The sequence below is a fragment of the Camelus dromedarius genome, chromosome 5, assembly GCF_036321535.1.
Source record: "Camelus dromedarius isolate mCamDro1 chromosome 5, mCamDro1.pat, whole genome shotgun sequence".
Classification (NCBI taxonomy): domain Eukaryota; kingdom Metazoa; phylum Chordata; class Mammalia; order Artiodactyla; family Camelidae; genus Camelus; species Camelus dromedarius.
The window spans coordinates 91,572,703-91,588,916 of record NC_087440.1 but is presented as its reverse complement, the minus strand read 5'-3'; the positions used below and the strand labels follow the sequence as shown (position 1 = coordinate 91,588,916).

The following is a 16,214-nucleotide window of genomic DNA, read 5'->3' as shown; positions in this document are numbered from 1 at the left end:
ACTCACCTCCCACGGCGGCCCCTCCGGACTCGTCAGCCTGGCCGGGGGGATGGACTCCGGGCCGCGGGGACTGCCGGGACCCCGTTCCCTGGGCAACGGAGCCGGCACCGCCGAGCGGCAGCTGGCTCCGCCGCCGGCTAGAGCGGCAAAGCCTCAAGCGGCGGCTAGCGGGTCGGAAGTGACGTAGCATCACTTCCGGCGCATGTGGGCGGAGCTTCGGGTCTCTTTCCTGGGATATCTGCGGGCCGCATGGAAGGTGCGTGAGAAGCGCGCGTTTCTCCGGGCTGGGAGGGTGTAAGTGTTATGGTGTGAGCTTCGGGCTGGGCCTGAGACTCCCGCATTGAATCTGGGCCCCCCCGGATTGAACGGCGGTCCGTGCCTTGCCCCAGCCCAGTCCGCCCGCCCCGCGCAGGCTCTGCGGTCGGCTCGAACTCAGTTGTGCCGAGCCTCCGTTTTTTCTCGTGTGGAACGAGATGATGTGTGCAAAGGAGTGTCAGCAGATCCTGACACTCAGATTGTCATTGTCGTGGTAGATTAGTATCAGCAGCGCGCTTTCCCCGAACTCCCCTCAGTCAGAATTCCCGTCCACAGCTCTCTGCTTGTAATAAAAGCTGTCGTTCAGCGAGTGCTCTCTGTGTGCTGGGTCGTGTTCTGAGTACTTGATCTGTATCAGCTCATTTGATCCTCACGGCTATTCCCACGAAGTAAAGTCAGCAGGTGGGGAGTGGAGGCTCGGAGGGGATGAGTAACGTAGCCACTGTGCCACTGTCCTGTACTGAAACTGATACCTGATCTCTCTTTCCCAGCTAGATTGTAAAGTCAGTTTTTTTTTTCATTTCTTGAAACCTAATTTCTTGAAATCAGGACATTGTTTTTGGTTCCTAAATATGTACTGGGTATGGGGCAGACAGACGATGAATCACATGTGGCTCTGGCCCTGAAGGAGCCCCTACTAGGGGAGAGACACCCTTAGAAGATTATAGTGCAGGTGCTAAGAGCTGTTTCTCCATTTAACACGTTTTACTATGCCCTGAGGTTATGAGAGGGAACAAGATAGTCTTGTCCCTACTCTGGTGGAACTCACAGTCTAGGGAGGAATATACTAGACATTAAACAAGCAGACACACTACACTGCTGAGGGGCATGATGGCTGAATGAAGTACAGGGTGTTCCAGATATACGGTGCAGTGACTCCTAACCCAACCTGGGGATCCAGAAAGACTTCTTTGTGGAAGTGACTTTCTATAAACCTAAATCAGATCATGTCATTTCTCTACTCAAAACTTATTGGTTGCTTTCCATTGACTTGGAATAAACCCAGACTTCTTATCTTGGCCTGTAAGGTTCTCGCTGCCTGGCCGCCTCCCCAACTCTCTGTTTCATTCTAGCCTCACAGGTGTTTTTCTTTTTTTCATACTCACCAAGCTCATTCTCATATTAAGGCCCATGCTGTTGACTTCTCATCATTCAGGTTTCAGCCAAAATGACAACTTCTAAGGGGTTCACTCTAACACAAGACCCTCTTTTCTTTTGTGGCACTTATGATCTAAACTGATGACAACCACTTAGTTGTCTGTTACCCACCTCCTCTTAGTTTCGTTTGTTTGTTTGTTTGCTTTGTGTTTTTTTTAAATTTCTGGGGCCAAATAGCTTTCTTTATTTTTTAATTTTTATTGAAGTATAGTTGATTTACAATGTTGTGTTATTTTCAGGTGTACAACAAAGTGATTGAATTACATATATACATACTCTTTTTCAGATTCTTTTCCATTTTAGTTTATTATAAGACATTGAATATCATTCCCTATGCTATACAGTAGGTCTTTGTTGTTTATCTATTTTATATACAGTAGTATGTATCTGTTAATCCAAATTTAATTCCTAATTTATCTCCCCCTCATCCACCTCTTATGTGGAAAGTAAATTCTGTGAAAATGGTCCTGGTCTATCTAGTTCCATCACTTCATCACCCATGCCTGACATAATGTAGGCAAGCAGCAAATATTGGCTAGTTGTATAAAGAATGAATGAAAGGGCAATTCTATATTTAAAAGTAGAGCCCCTAGGTAACCAAAAGATGGGGGCTGGTTCTCAGGAAACCAACTATGTGGTTAGAGAGTTGGAACTTTCAGTTCTCACCACCCCCTAACCCCCATCTCAAGCAAGGAAAGAGAAGCTGGAGGTTGAATCGGTTATAAATGGTCCATCATTTAATAATCAATCCTTCCTATGTAATGAATCCTCCATAAAAACCCAAAAACAAAGGATGCTAAGAGCTTCCAGCTTGATGAACATGTGGAGATGCAGGGAGAGGGCTTGGAAGCACTGTACCTGTTCCCACATACCTCCCCCATGCGTCTCTTCCATCTAGCTGTCCCCAGTAATCTAGTAAGTAAAATGTTTTGCTGAGTTCCCAGTGGGCCACTCTAGCAAAGTAATCCAACCCTGGGGAACCTCTGACTATAGCTGGTAGGTCAAGCACAGGTGACAACCTGGACTTGAGACTGGCGTCTGAAGAGGAGGGGAGGGAGGAGTCCTACAGGACGAGCCACTAACTTGTGGGATCTGATTCCATCTCCTGTAGGTAGCATCAGAAATGAGTTCTCTGCTTGGCACTGGTGGAAAAAGCACCCTTGTGATAACACGTACTATGTTGGATGCTTGCGATGTGCCAGGCCCTCACAACCTGACATGTTATCCAATCTTCACATCAACTCTATGTAGTAGATCTATTTTATTCTCATTTTACAGATGGGAACTTTGAGGTTCTTAGAGTTTACCTAACTTATCTAAGGTTGCACAGCTGGCATGGCAGAGCTGGGATTAAGACCCAGTCAGTACGGTCTTCAGAGTCTAGACTCCAAACTGTACTGCCAATGTGTGTTCTGGATTCCTTAAGGGGCCTCAGAATTTGGATCTTATCCTGTGGGCTGTGAGACGCCTTTGAAGGATCCTCAGTAGAAAAGAGAGGGCACGGGAGGACTAGGATGGCCCAGACAGCTGAGTTGGCTTATGCTGGTCTGGGAGTTGCTTCCTACAGGAGCTGGGATCTGGGGGATTCCTGGGGTGCAGGCAGCATTAGCCCAAGGAAGGAAAGAGCTTTCTAGAAGAGAGAACTGCACATGCAAAGGGCTTTTCCAGAGTTGGCAGTGGTGGATATTAGCTAGAGAGTGAGGGGGTTCGAGGTAGGGTTTGAGATGAGTATGGAGGCAGAGAGGGAGCCAGGTCCGGAAGGAGTTTGGGCGTCCTCTGGTGTTCTGAGCATGGAGGTCATCACTGCATCTCTAGGGTCCAGCCTTGTCTGTGTGTTGGAGTGTCAAGGGCTGCTGGTCCACAAAGCCCTGAACAAATGTAAGGCATCAGAGTGTCTGAGACTGGATCTTGGGTCATCCAAGAGCTTTAGCAGAAAGTCATGACTTTCCCTCCTTTCCAACCTTTGAAAGTGGTCAGCATGCTTCGGATAAAACTTTGTGGTGCCATTCAGCTTCGAAAGGATTCAGCTATTATCTAGTGAGTCTTAAAATGTAAAAACAATTCAAAAATAAAAATAAAAACAATTCTATCTTGTCTTGTTTCAGGAACTTTCACATTCATCCAGGTTTCTTCATTTCCAAGACATGATTTGTCCAGTTAATGTGGTGTTTCAGATAGTTCTAAGGTTGCAGTTATAAGGACATTTCCCCACAACTATAATCATGAATTTCATGACAGTTATGTTTCTTTTACTCCCTATTAGCCAAGACTCTTGGAAGTACAACGCCCAAAAAACCTGTCTTATCTGTCAGTGCAAGGAAAATTAAGGATAATGCGGCCGATTGGCATAATTTAATCCTGAAATGGGAAAGCCTCAATGATGGAGGTTTTGCTACCGCCAATAATATTGCCAACATGAAAATCAGTTTATTGTAAGTACATATGGAGTATGTTCTGTGCGCTTCACCCATAATGAGTGAGCAGAAGTTTCCTGGGAGTCTTTTTAGGGTGGGAAGGGTCCTCTCTAGCAGCATAGATAGATTAAATTATATAAAGTGAAAAGGCAAGTGGTGAAATGCTGCATGCAAGTAAGAACTGTGTACATTTTTTTTTAAATGTTTATTTCTATTGTTAGGGTTTTTTTGTTGTTTTGAGGGAGGTAATTACGTTTGTTTATTATTTATTTTAATGGTGGTACTGGGGATTGAACCCAGGACCTAGTCATGCTAAGCATATACTCTACCACTGAGCTATACCCTCCCCCTGTACATTTTTTTCACACCCTTATTGTGGTATAATTTCTGTACAGTAGACTACTCATACTTCAGATGTACAATTTGATGAATTTTAATAGATGTGTATGTATACTTTAAATGCAGAATTATACTACAAATTGTGGTTACATCTGTGTATAAAATTATAAAAATGAATTGAAAGAATACAGACTCAATTCATGACACTGGCATCCTCTAGGAAGAAAGAGTTTGGGATAGTAGGGAAATAGCACTCCATCTTTGTAATGCTGCATTTTATTTCTGTACTGTTGTGATTTATAATAAATATATATTTGGTCTTTGTCCCTGTTCCTGGCACACAGCGCCTTATGGTTTCCTTGGGGATAAGAGCAATGGGAGAATCTTTTGTTATAATATTTGTTCTTTTGTCCCTGGTTCCTGAAGTATCTGTTCTTTTGTCCTCTAGAATGATAAAGGTGAGAGGGGTATCTGGTTATAACAAGCCCCTTTCAGTCACACTTGAGTTCGTTTGCTGAGGGGACTTCTGGAAAGCCCATAAGGATGGAGGCACCAACCACGTGATTAGAGTTGGCACTTTCAGCCCTACCCCCCACCCCACCTCAGGGGAGAAGAGAGGGGCTAGAGGTTGAATTAACCAGCAACAGCCAGTCATTTAATCAGTCATGCCTTCATCATGAAGCCTCCATAAAATACCAAAAGGACGGGGGTTTGAAGAGCTTCCTGGTTGGGAGCAAGAGCACTTCCATGTGCCAGAAGGGTAGTGCCCCCCAGATTCCACAGGAACCGAAGCCCCTGTGCTCAACACCCTTCCAGACTTTGCCCTGTGTCCCTCTTCATACAGCTGTCCTTTCATATCCTTTGTAATAAACCAGTCAATCATCTAGAAAGTACACTGTGTCTTCCTGGAGTCTGCAAACTGCTCTAGCAAATTAATTGAACCCAAGGAGGGGGTCGTGGGAACCTCCAACTGACAGCTGGTTTGTCAGAAGCACAGGTAACAACCTGAACTTGTAATTGGCGTCTGAAGTTGAGCCTGGGCAGTCTTGTGAGACAGAGTCCTTAACCTGTGGGACCTGATGCTATCCCCGGTAGGCAGTGTCAGAACTGAGCTATGTGGTAGGATGCCCAGCTGGTGTCCAGGGAACCTGAGAATTGCTTGGTGTGGAGAGCCCCGCTTTACCTTTGGGGACCAGGTGTCAGAGGTGGAGTAGGGTATTCAAAGCAGAGGAAGACCCGGGAGTGTGTTTCCCCTTAGCAATTTCTTTTAAAAAGACAAAGGAATTAAGAAAACAAACTCTTGGCAGTTGCCAGTTCTAATGGGAAGATTTGCTTTATTAGTCTTTGCACTTTCCTGTTTATACATATTTTTAATTTCTCAAAGTTATAATTATACATTTGGTATCTTTGTCTGCCAGCCAGATTCTAGAGTCTTACCTTCCTGGCCTTGGCCCCTGGCTCTCACCAGTTCCCTCAAACACATCATGTTCTGTGATCCTCTGCTGCCTTTTCCTGCTCAGCAAGTCCATGAAGCAGTTCTTACCCTTATCACATAGGATGCACTCTGATATTTCCTATTCCGTTTTAATGTTTGATTTTTTCCTTTAATGTTGATCGTGGCCCCACTAGATTAATTTCACGTGCTGTGGGTCACAGCCTTTTCACCTTACAAAACACATTCCTAGCTGATGAACTCTGAACGTATGACCGGGTCTTACTCCCTGAGGATGCCACCAGGCTGGATGGAATTGACTTACTCTAGTGCAAATTTGATTAAAGGATGGACATATTGATTGTATATGTAAATAACACTTAAACACGATGACGGGAAGCATGATGACATAATTATGTGGATACTGAGTTTTCTGGGGTTTATCATAACAAAATGAGATGGGCTTATGGAGTGTATTTGTTCTCACTCTTTTTCATTTCATCCAGGAGCAAAGACAAGATAGAATTAGAGACCAGCAGCCTGGTTTCTGATGAAAATGCGGGAAAGATATGCCCAGAATATAACAGGGAACTGGAGATGCTGTGTGAGGAGCTGCAGGTCACCCTGGACAGTTTGGTAAGAAGCAGAGACCCACCGCCTGTGTGCCCAGTCGCTGGATCCGGGCATTGGGTTTGCTCAGGTGCCTGGCAGCCTTCCACGCGCTGGGCTGTGCGTTCCTTCTCCCAGCTTTTGTCTTTCCCTCCTTGCCTTCCCTGTTGGTCCCTCTGCTTCGACGGGCCCCATAAATCTTGTTCCCCAAGGTGCTGTCCTCCCCCTGGCTCTTTCCTTCTTGTGTGTTGTCCGGGGCGATTTCACCCGCTCCCAGGGCCCCACGGTGAGAATTTTAGGCCTTGTGGGCAGCAGGCCGTCACTGCTGCTCGGGCACAGCACGTGGGCCAGGGGGTTCTGGCTGTGGTATTTACGGATGCTGAAATTCAAATTTTGTCTGATTTTCATGCGTCACAAAATATTCTTCTTTTGATTTTTTTTCAACCGCTTAAAAATGTAAAACCCATTCTTAGCTTGAGGGCCACACAAAAATAGGCTTTGGGCCGGATTTGGCCTATGAGCCCTGATCTAGCACAAAAGGGATACTCTGAAATGTTTGTTTAATGAATTAAAGGCTGGATGTCGGTACCCACCATACTGGCCACCACAGTGGACATGATACCTCATCTCTTTGCCAGACACAGGCATCAGGTTTTGTACATCTTTGAACTGAGATAACTAAAACTTTCCCACAAGTACATGAAGTCTGTTTATATTTGGAGGGTAGGGAGAGAGATAATTAGGTTTGTTTATTTATTTATTTACTTTTTTTTTTTTAATGGAGGGACTGGGGATTGAATCCGGGACCTCGTGCATATTAAGCACTCGCTCTACCACTGAGCTGTACCCCTCCCCCAATCTGTATATTATTGTAAGGCAGACTATAGGTTTAAAGGAGTTTTTCAGGAAACACTGTCCTTTTAAATATCACATTGAGGGGAGAAGTGGTAGAGCACATGCCTAGCATGCATGAGGTCCTGGGTTCAAAATAAACGTAAACCTGATTACCTCCTCCTGCAAAAAATAAAAATCATAAATAAATATCACATTGATTGTAAGATGTAATGGTTTCTGAAACATTAAAATGAATGGTGCATTGAGAACCATTTGGTGATTTAGCGTTTTCTTTATGATTGAAATGCAGTACTGTCTTTGGGATGTTTTGATACGTATGGGGCCGGGGCCGTTTGTCTCCTCTACATAAACAGTTAGATTTTGTACTTGTCCCGTCTGTTTTGTGATTCTGCCTTCGGGTTGTGCCATGATAATCACTTGGTCCGCCGCCCAGCCCCCTCCACCTGGTGCTCAAGCAGGTCACAGGACAGGCCTGTGTCTTCCTCAACTTCATTTTAAGGCCCACTCACGGTAAGGCTGGAGTCTAAGGTGTGTGGGCCTCGTGGGATCTGCTTTCTTTGTTTTATCTCTACGTTCACAGCTATGTCTCCAGCAGTTGGGTTCTAGACCTAGACTTGCAGACGAGCAGGGAATTAACACAGGCAAAATAATCCATCGAAATTTGCAGATAATCAATTGAAAACTGACCACATGTATTTTGCTTGTTCCTTTGTTTGTTTTCCCAAATTAACCCATTTGATTATGGCACAAAATGCAGGTACACACACTGCCTGAAAGAGAAGAAACTGGCTGGCTAAGCTCCTGCACCGAAACACTTCAGCCAGCAGAGCCGCGCGGCCTGGCCTGGCCGGCTGGCATGAGCGCTGGCAGCCTCGTCGTCGGCTGTTTGGACGAGGCGACGCTTCCGCCAGAACCTCTTCGTCCCTGACCTGCCGTGTTCCTTCCTGGCATAAAGCATTTCACAGAACCCCCAAAACTGTGTTCGAATGAGAAACACTTTGCCACTTACTAATGTGCCTTTTATAAAGTGTAAAAACCCTGGGAAGGAGTTTGTCTCTAAATGCCACTTGGCTCTTTTTTTGGCTCATACGTCCTCACTTGTGACTCTGTGCATGTGCACACCGCCTTAGGGAAAAGTGTCTCGGGGAGGGCGGGGGGAGGAGGTGGTCCAGAGGGACAGATTGGTTTTTCTCCTCCGTCCTTGGTTCTCCTTGTAAGTGACTGGACCACAGGACCCCCTTCCTCAGCCCCGCTGACCCGCACAGAGGAGAGAGGGCCAGGGAGGATATGAGGAGGTGGAGTCAAGGTCCAGGAAATCCAGCCAGTGGCTCAGGGGGCTGAGCAGTAGCAGATGAGCACGGGGCCACTGCCTTGTCCCTCCACCCACAGCTCAGGTCCAGGGTGAGGGGGAGTGGCCTGGTGGGCCAGCTGACAGTGGTCGCTGGGTTAGGTGACTGCATGCTCGTGGGGACCCGAGTTCCCAAGCTCTTTGGATAAAGCCTGGGCTGTGTCAGTGAGAGCCGAGGACATAGCAGCCCCACGAGTTATGTGGTCAGAGACAGCTGGGTGCTTCCAGAGGGAGAGGGAGAGGCCAGGTCTGAGAGAAGGAACTGGAAGAGCTGGGGTTTTAGCCCCAGGTCGGGGGACCAGAAGACCTAAGAGCTGCCGTCACAGCCGAAAGGCTGTCCTGAGAAAAGGAACTGGCAGTCTGGTTTAGGAAGCCTCAAAGGGGGAGGAGACAGTGGTGTGGCCCATGCTGGGAAACCTGTCCCCAAGGACTGGACAGTTCCTCAGCAGGTTAATTACACAGATGATTGAGGAAGCAGTTCCTGGGCAGAACTGGATCAGTTCTTCCTTCTTATCCTACCTCACAACTTGTTATCACATCCCATATGCTTTTTTTTTTAATTACTTTATATTTTTCTATAATACAATTAAAATCATATTATAAAAAATGTTAGCTGAATACTTCTTCCCTATCAGGGTCTGAGCCTGGGGCTTACTCCCTCTTTCCTAACAGAAGTATCATTTCTTAAAAAGGCAAGCATTAGTGAGATGAGAGGCACACCGGTGGCCAAAGCAGGAAGGTAAGATCCAGGCAGAAGCAGCCTCGCTCCAGGGCTCGGGGTCACTGGCGGGGTGGCTGGTGCCACTGGACGCTGCTCCCCTCCCACTCCCGTGCATCCTGCATTTCGGGAAAAGGTGGGCCCCTTGGTCTCTGCTGTGTCCCTAACCCACAGGTTCCTGCTTCAGTGAATTTATGCATTTTTTAAATTAGTAGAATATATATTTTTAGGACAATTTTAGATTTACAGAAAGGTTGAGCAAATGGTGCAGAGGGTTCCCATAAAATATCCCCACTCGAACCCAGTTCATACATTAGTGTTTCATACAGGACAGTAGAAATTTCATGTCATTCGGCAGGTGTTACCAGTAATGACCCAACACTGATACACTGTTATTAACTGAAGTATAGTTTATTCAGATTTCATTTTTGCCTAATATCCTCTCTCTGTCCCAAGAGCCGGTCCAGGACAGTGCAGTGAGTTTAGTCTTCATGTCTCCTTAGGCTCCTCTTGGCTGTGACAGTTTCTCCAATTTTTCTTGTTTTTTATGACTTTGAGGAGGCATTTTGTAGATTGGCTGTCAGTTGGGATTTATTTGATGTTTTTCTTGTGATTCGAGGGGTTGTGGGTTTCAGAAGAAGACCCGAGGAAGGTGCACTTCTTGCCACATCATAGACATCGCACTGTCAACATGACGTGTTGCTGTGGGTATTCACCCTGATCACCTGGCTGGGGAGTGTGTCCGCTGCCCCCTCTGTAAAGTGACTCTCTGCCCACTTTCCACACTGTAGGAAGTCACCCTGCAGCCCACAGGGTGCTGTGTTCTTCCTCTCGGAGGTGGAGCAGCTGCGTCCGTTACTTATTAATTGTTCAGTCAGTGATTCCTAGCGGTACAGGCTCTCTCAGTTATTCACCTCACACGCTTTGAGCTATAATCTGGGTGTGCTTTATGCTGTTCCTCAGGTTGTTCCTGCTTTGGCTCCCATGTCCCTCTGAGGTTTTGTTTTGGTTCTTTTGAACCCTTTCTGGCATCCTAAGATGCTCTAGGCTCATCTTGTATATTTCTTGCTTCAATCCTAGAATCAGCCATTTCTCCAAGGAGCCTTGGTTCCTTCTTTTGGCGAATCCTATTAGAAACCAAGATCTGGGTGCTAGTTGTCAGACACCAAAGTTCTCTGCTTCAATTTATTCCTTTTTAAAGTGGTTTGGAAATTAATTCACAGCCTTATGTTCAAAACCAGAATTTGATGTTGTAAGAATAATTGATACCTTTTTTCTATTTTCCTCTAGTCTTCAGAGAGAAGTTTCCCAGACTTGGCTTTAAATGTCTTTTTTTTCTTTTTTTAATGTTTTAACTTCCTCCTGTTTTTTATTTACTTTTTTTAGTTGAAGTACAGTCAGTTCACAATGTATTAATTTCTGATGTCCAGCATAATGATTCAGTTATACATATATGTATTCCTTTTCATATTCTTTTTCATTATAGGCAAGGTATTGAATACAGTTTCCTGTGCTATACAGTAGGACTTTGTTGTTTATCTATTTTACATATAGTAGTGTGTTATCTACAAATCTCAAACTCCCAATTTATCCTTCCCCTCCCCTTTCCCCCTTGGTAACCATAAGTTTGTTTTCTATGCCTGTGAGCCTATTTCTGTTCTGTAAATAAGTTCATTTATGTCATTTTTTTAAGGTTCCACATACAAATGATGTCATATGGAATTTTTCTTTCTTTTTCTGGCTTATTTCACTTAGTATGATAATGTCCAATCCATCCATGTTGCTGCAAATGGCATTATATTATTCTTTTTTATGGTTGAGTAGTATTCCACTACACACACACACACACACACACACACACACACACACACCTCATTTTCTTTATCCAGTCATCTGTCGATGGACATTTAGGTTGTTGGCTTTAAGTGTCTCTAAGGAGTCTGACCTCAGTTGGGAGGGGGAGGCACCTTTTTTGCTGAGCTGGACAAACGTTTCACAGCGTGGCCTCTTGGCTGTGGGAGGAGACGTGTGACAGTGCAGCGCTGAGAGCATGCTCACCTGCCATCACTTTAGGGCTGACGTGTGACTGAGAGATGATCATTGCTGAGTGAGCCCCAGAATGGAGCTGGAACCATGGCCTGGTGACAAGCCTCTGGGCCTTTTGTTGCTCTTCTGATCTGTACTGGCCTTTCTTAGCATCAGGTGGCGTCGGGGAGCCGCTGCAGATGCAGAGGAGAGAGCCTAGGACTGGGTTTCAAGAGACCTGGGGCCAGAAAGCCTGGTTTCAAGTCCTGGCCTCGTCCTGCTTCAAGCCTGACCGCCTTGAGAGTCTTTGCAGCTGGAACATGGACATGCTGTGTCCTGCCTCCTGGGCTTGGGCCAAGTGAGAAATCGAACCTGAAAAGATTTGGGAAAAAGTACAGTCCTTTAAAAATTTATGTTAGCTAAATTTAGTGCGTGCTGCTTCAGACAGAACTGGAGGGTGGTTAAAGGACCAAGTACAAGGAATTAAGATTCTGACGATTGATACATAAAGCAAACTCTGTACTTTAGGACTTAGAATTGTGCTCTTGGTAGACCTACGCTACTTAAATCTGAAATCTTAGTTACTTCGCCCATTTTGGGGAGGGGTTGGGGGGTAATTAGATATATTTATTTAGATTTATTTATTTGTTTATTTTTGATGGAGGTCCTGGGGATTGAATCCAGGACCTTGTGCATGCTAAGCATGTGCCCTACCACTGAGCTATACTCTCCCACCCCCACCCATTTGTTTTCTTTAACAAACTCATACATAACTCCAGCAGGTGCTTCACAAATACTACCTTGGTCCCCCGGCTCCCTGGGGAAGCAGGCACTTTGTCAGACCAACTGTGCCAGCAGCACAGAGCCCAGCGTCTGTGCAGGCACCATCAGTGTCAGGTTCTCACCACTTCCTTCCCATGTGAAGTGTGCAGGGCTGCCTTTCATTATTACCATTTTATAAACAGGGAAACCAACCCTCAAAGAGGTTTCTGTAAACCCCAGGGTGGCTCATACAAGAGTCAGAAGTGAGCTCATTTAGTGCCTCTTCTCCCATCTTTTATCCCATAAATGCAAGAGCCTGCCTCGTGATGCCTCCAGGTCTTTGGTGCTACAAAATTAGTGATGCTCGGAAATCTTAAAAAAGTGGGACTCAGTGAGCTTTCTCCCTCCACACTGGAAATCTGGGATTTATTACCGAACTCATCCAAATTAATGAACTCATAGCAACTCTCTGCCTGTATCTCCCTGGAAATTTGCTGCACATGGAGTTAATCGTGTTGAATTATTAGACTTACAGTCTCAACAAATTTGCATTTCTTAGCTTGAAAATCTTCGAGTTATTGAATCTAAGATAGGAGCAGATTTCAAATCATAAAGTCTCATGTTCTAAATTAATATCTTTTCAGACCAAAATACAGATGAAAATGGAAAAGCTGTCTTCAACTACCAAGGGAGTTTGTGAACTAGAAAATTACCATTACGGGGAGGAGAGGAAGCGGCCCCCGCTGTTCCACACATGGCCCACAGCCCGTTTCTGTAAGTAGTTCTTTCTGCATTGATTTTCAGGGGGAGGTTATGAGAGCATTTGGTATCATTTAGATCTGGCCCTCTGAAAAGCTGACAGGCTTTGCAATTCAATTAAAGAGGCTCCACTGAGAGGGAAGGAGATGGGGACATCCTAAAATGAGCATTTCTTCTTGGCTTTAATTACCTAATAATCAGCAAAGAATATTAAAACGTAATTAGAGACCCATGTGTAAGTCGCCTTTGTTGGCCCTGTAAAGCCAAGGGGCAGGATGAATTTGCCTCCTCGGCAGAAGCAGAAACCTCATTTGGGGTTTTTTTTTTTTTTTTTTTTTAATGGGTTTTTGCTTTTTGTTTTGTTTTAATTAAAAAGTAAATGGTGGTCACTTAAGCCCACGCCCCCAGAAGACTGCTGAGAAAACAGACTCCATGAGTTAAATAAGCTCTGTGAGGCAAGGGCTATTTTTAGCTTTATTAGTTCAAAAGAAGGACTAAGATATTTGATGCTGATCTGAGACCTGACTTTTAAATAAGGGAGAAAAGGGTAAAGTCACCTAGTGTAATGTGTTTATTGAATATTGTCAGTTTGAGGTGAATCTGTTTATAATGATTACAGATACTTAAGAGTTGAGAAAAGTTTTCAGGTACTTTTTTTTTTCCCCAATTGAAGTAGAGTTGATTTACAATGTTGTGTTAACTTCTGGTGCACAGCATGGTGATTCAGTAATACATATATATATTCTTTTTCATTATAGGTGTTACAAGGTATTGAATAGTCTCCTGTGCTATACAGTAAAACCTTATTGTTTATTTTATATATAGTAGTTTGTATATGCTAATCCCAAACTCCTAATTTATCCCTCCCTGCTTCCCCTTTGGTAACTATAAGTTTGTTTTCGTTGTCTGTGAATCTTTTTCTGTTTTGTAAATAAGTTCATTTGTGTCGCATTTCAGATTCCACATATAAGTGATACAGGATATTTGTCTTTCTCTGTCTGACTTACTTCACTTAATATGATCATCTCTATGTCATATTGCTGCAAGTGGCACTATTTCGTTTTTTATGGCTGAGTAATATTCCATTGTGAATATATACACCACATCTTCTGTATCCAGTCAGCTGTCAGTGGACATTTAGGTTGCTTCTATGTCATGGCTATTGGAAATAGTGCTACTGTGAACATTGGGGTGCATGTATCTTTTTGAATTAGAGTTTCCTTTGCATATATGCCCAGGAGTGGCATTGCTGGATCATAGGGTGACTCTATTTTTAGTTTTTTAAGGAACTTCCATAGTGACTGTACCAATTTACTTTCCCACCAACAGTTTCTCCAAACTCTCTCCAGCATTTATCATTTGTAGAGCTTTTAATGGTGGCCATCCTAGCCAGTGTGAGGAGAAACAGGTACTTCTTAATGTCATGATACTTACCCTGTTATCTGATGCTAATCTGCACCAGCTTGAGTCCTCCTTCTGTCAGTGCTGTTGCTCATTCTGGCTTTTGACAAGGAACTTTTCAAGGTGGCAGTCGTCCCCAGTCAAGGGCGCTTCCTTGAATTACTCTTGTTAAAGGGGGACTTACATGTGTTTCAGACGAGGTTTCCTGCCAGCTCTCCAACATGTACCGGCGGGAGCTCCGTCTGAAGCGCACCATCGTGGAAGAGCTCGCACACTGCACGGACCGCGACCTCACCCTGAGCTACCTGTCCATGTGGCTGCACCAGCCCTACCTGGAGGGCCACAGCAGGCTGCTTCTGGAGAGCATGCTGCTGGAAACCGGGCACCGAGCACTGTGACCCCCAACACAGCTTCACATGAGAGCCTCCAGGTTCTGGACACGGCTCCTGTAGCTCCTACGGTGGCACTCATCAGACCTGGGATGACTCCCCGTGCCTACCCGGCGCCAGACCCTGGGCTCTGGTGCGGACACCTGCTGATCTTTTTCAGGTCTTCCCATGCTGCCTGCCACTCCGCATTACCTGCCCATTGTGAATCTGTCACCTGTTAAGACCTCTGCGTGAAGTCACTTGATCCTGTGTTGGTAAATCAGGTGTATTTTACATAGATTACATTTATATAAACAATCCCTGGTTTAATATGTATATTTTAAATCTATCTGTATGATTTATTTTATTTTTTATTTTGGGGGAGGAGGTAATTAAGTTGTGTGTGATTTTTTTTTTTTTCTTAGTGGAGGTGCTAGCGATTGAACCCAGGACCTTGTGCATGTTCCCCTCTGTATTGTTTAAATTGTTGTGGGACTGTCTTAGTTTTGTAATTACAAGTCATGTTTTAAATACCGTAGAGTTAACTGAGTAACTCAGACTGGCACCATGGAGGTGAAAACTACGTACCAAAAATTGTCTCTATTTTTGTTCTGAGGATGTGGCAGGCCAAGTGAAGTGTCCTCCATGTCATTCTTCTGGCATAAAAACAAATATCAGGGGTCAGTCCTACCATTGCTCCCCAGAAACAAATCTAAGAAACTTCATGCTGTGTGATGTGGGATGCAGCCTCATGAAGCTGAAGTCCTAGCACCCCAGGAACAAGTGCTTCCCAGGGAAGGAATGAAAATATTCCCAAAATACAAGACTTTCTGACAGAATGTATTTTGAGGGAACGGATATCTCACTGTGTAACCTGACATATCAAAAGCATTTAAAGGCAACATTTCTTAGAATTTCTCTTTCCTCTCCTTTGCCGTATTTATTAGAATCTAGCCATCATACGAGTAGTCCATCAGATGTCCTGCAGTCCGGAAACCACCTGGTTAGCATTTGGTGGAAGTGGCATCCTGCCCCGAGGTCCCTGCTGTCTGAGCTGTGGTCCCAGACGGATGGGACAGGCCCCCAGAGGCACAAGGTCCGTTAGCAGTTTTAAAAAACTTTTTTTATATAACTTTTTTTTTTACGGCAGTCCTGGGGATTGAACCTGGGACCTTGTGCATGCCGAGCCCGTGCTCTACCACTGAGGTAACCCACCCCTGTTAGCAGTTTTATTTTGGAGTCTGTGGAGGGGGTGGTACTTAAAGGATAAATGTTCTTCAGAGGAGACACTGGAGGATTTCTAGGCCTTTCTAGGACATTTCCTATGTTCTTGATGCCTCATCTCCAGACAGCCAGGTTGCCCGGGAGAACTAATGGAAAGGATCGATACTGCTAAGTTTACAAACAAGTAAAAGAGCCAAGTTTCCAGTGGCATTAGCCCAGGGATCCCTCATGAAACAGAAGAGGCATCAAACTGATGGAAGAGCTCTTGGCTATTGAGTTTGCTGAGTTCCAAAGTCATTACACAACCGAAGGACAGTTTCTATCTGAAAGGAACAATGAAGTCTTCAGAGAACCCGCATGGGGCTTCTCAACACAGTGGATTGATCACCAGGTGTTTTCTCTGCCTCTGGAAACCTTGCCAAATAGTAAAAGAATGTTAACAGGTAGAATCCACAAAAACACAGAATGGGACTGGTGTCGGGCTGCA

General features: G+C 44.8%; 2 protein-coding genes and 1 non-coding gene across 5 annotated transcripts in view; 1 reads left to right on the top strand and 2 right to left on the bottom strand.

The window, feature by feature from the left end:
- The window catches only part of TECPR2 (tectonin beta-propeller repeat containing 2), an 82,025-nt gene extending 81,876 nt beyond the window's left edge, over positions 1-149 (bottom strand). For all 3 annotated transcript variants that reach the window (XM_064486268.1, XM_064486267.1, XM_064486271.1), the window contains exon 1: positions 7-149. The gene's annotated coding sequence lies outside the window, so the exon portion shown is untranslated. The remainder of the gene's footprint in view (positions 1-6) is intronic.
- Positions 150-197: 48 nt separating this feature from the next.
- CINP (cyclin dependent kinase 2 interacting protein) lies at positions 198-14,848 on the top strand. Its single transcript, XM_010997052.3, has 5 exons — positions 198-256; positions 3,737-3,905; positions 6,165-6,294; positions 12,620-12,749; positions 14,331-14,848. The coding sequence occupies exons 1-5, from the start codon at positions 250-252 to the stop codon at positions 14,531-14,533; spliced, it is 639 nt and encodes a 212-aa protein (XP_010995354.1). The 5' UTR covers positions 198-249; the 3' UTR covers positions 14,534-14,848.
- Positions 7,047-7,120, bottom strand: TRNAI-AAU (transfer RNA isoleucine (anticodon AAU)). The gene has a single exon. It is a non-coding gene; the product is annotated as a tRNA-Ile (tRNA).
- Positions 14,849-16,214: the final 1,366 nt, after the last annotated feature.

What these genes read in the sequence shown, in the direction of transcription:
- CINP (XM_010997052.3), top strand. An exon ending in AACATGAAAATCAGTTTATT is followed by an intron (nt 3,906 to 6,164) that starts GTAAGTACATAT and finishes CATTTCATCCAG; the next exon opens with GAGCAAAGACAAGATAGAAT. An exon ending in AGGTCACCCTGGACAGTTTG is followed by an intron (nt 6,295 to 12,619) that starts GTAAGAAGCAGA and finishes ATATCTTTTCAG; the next exon opens with ACCAAAATACAGATGAAAAT.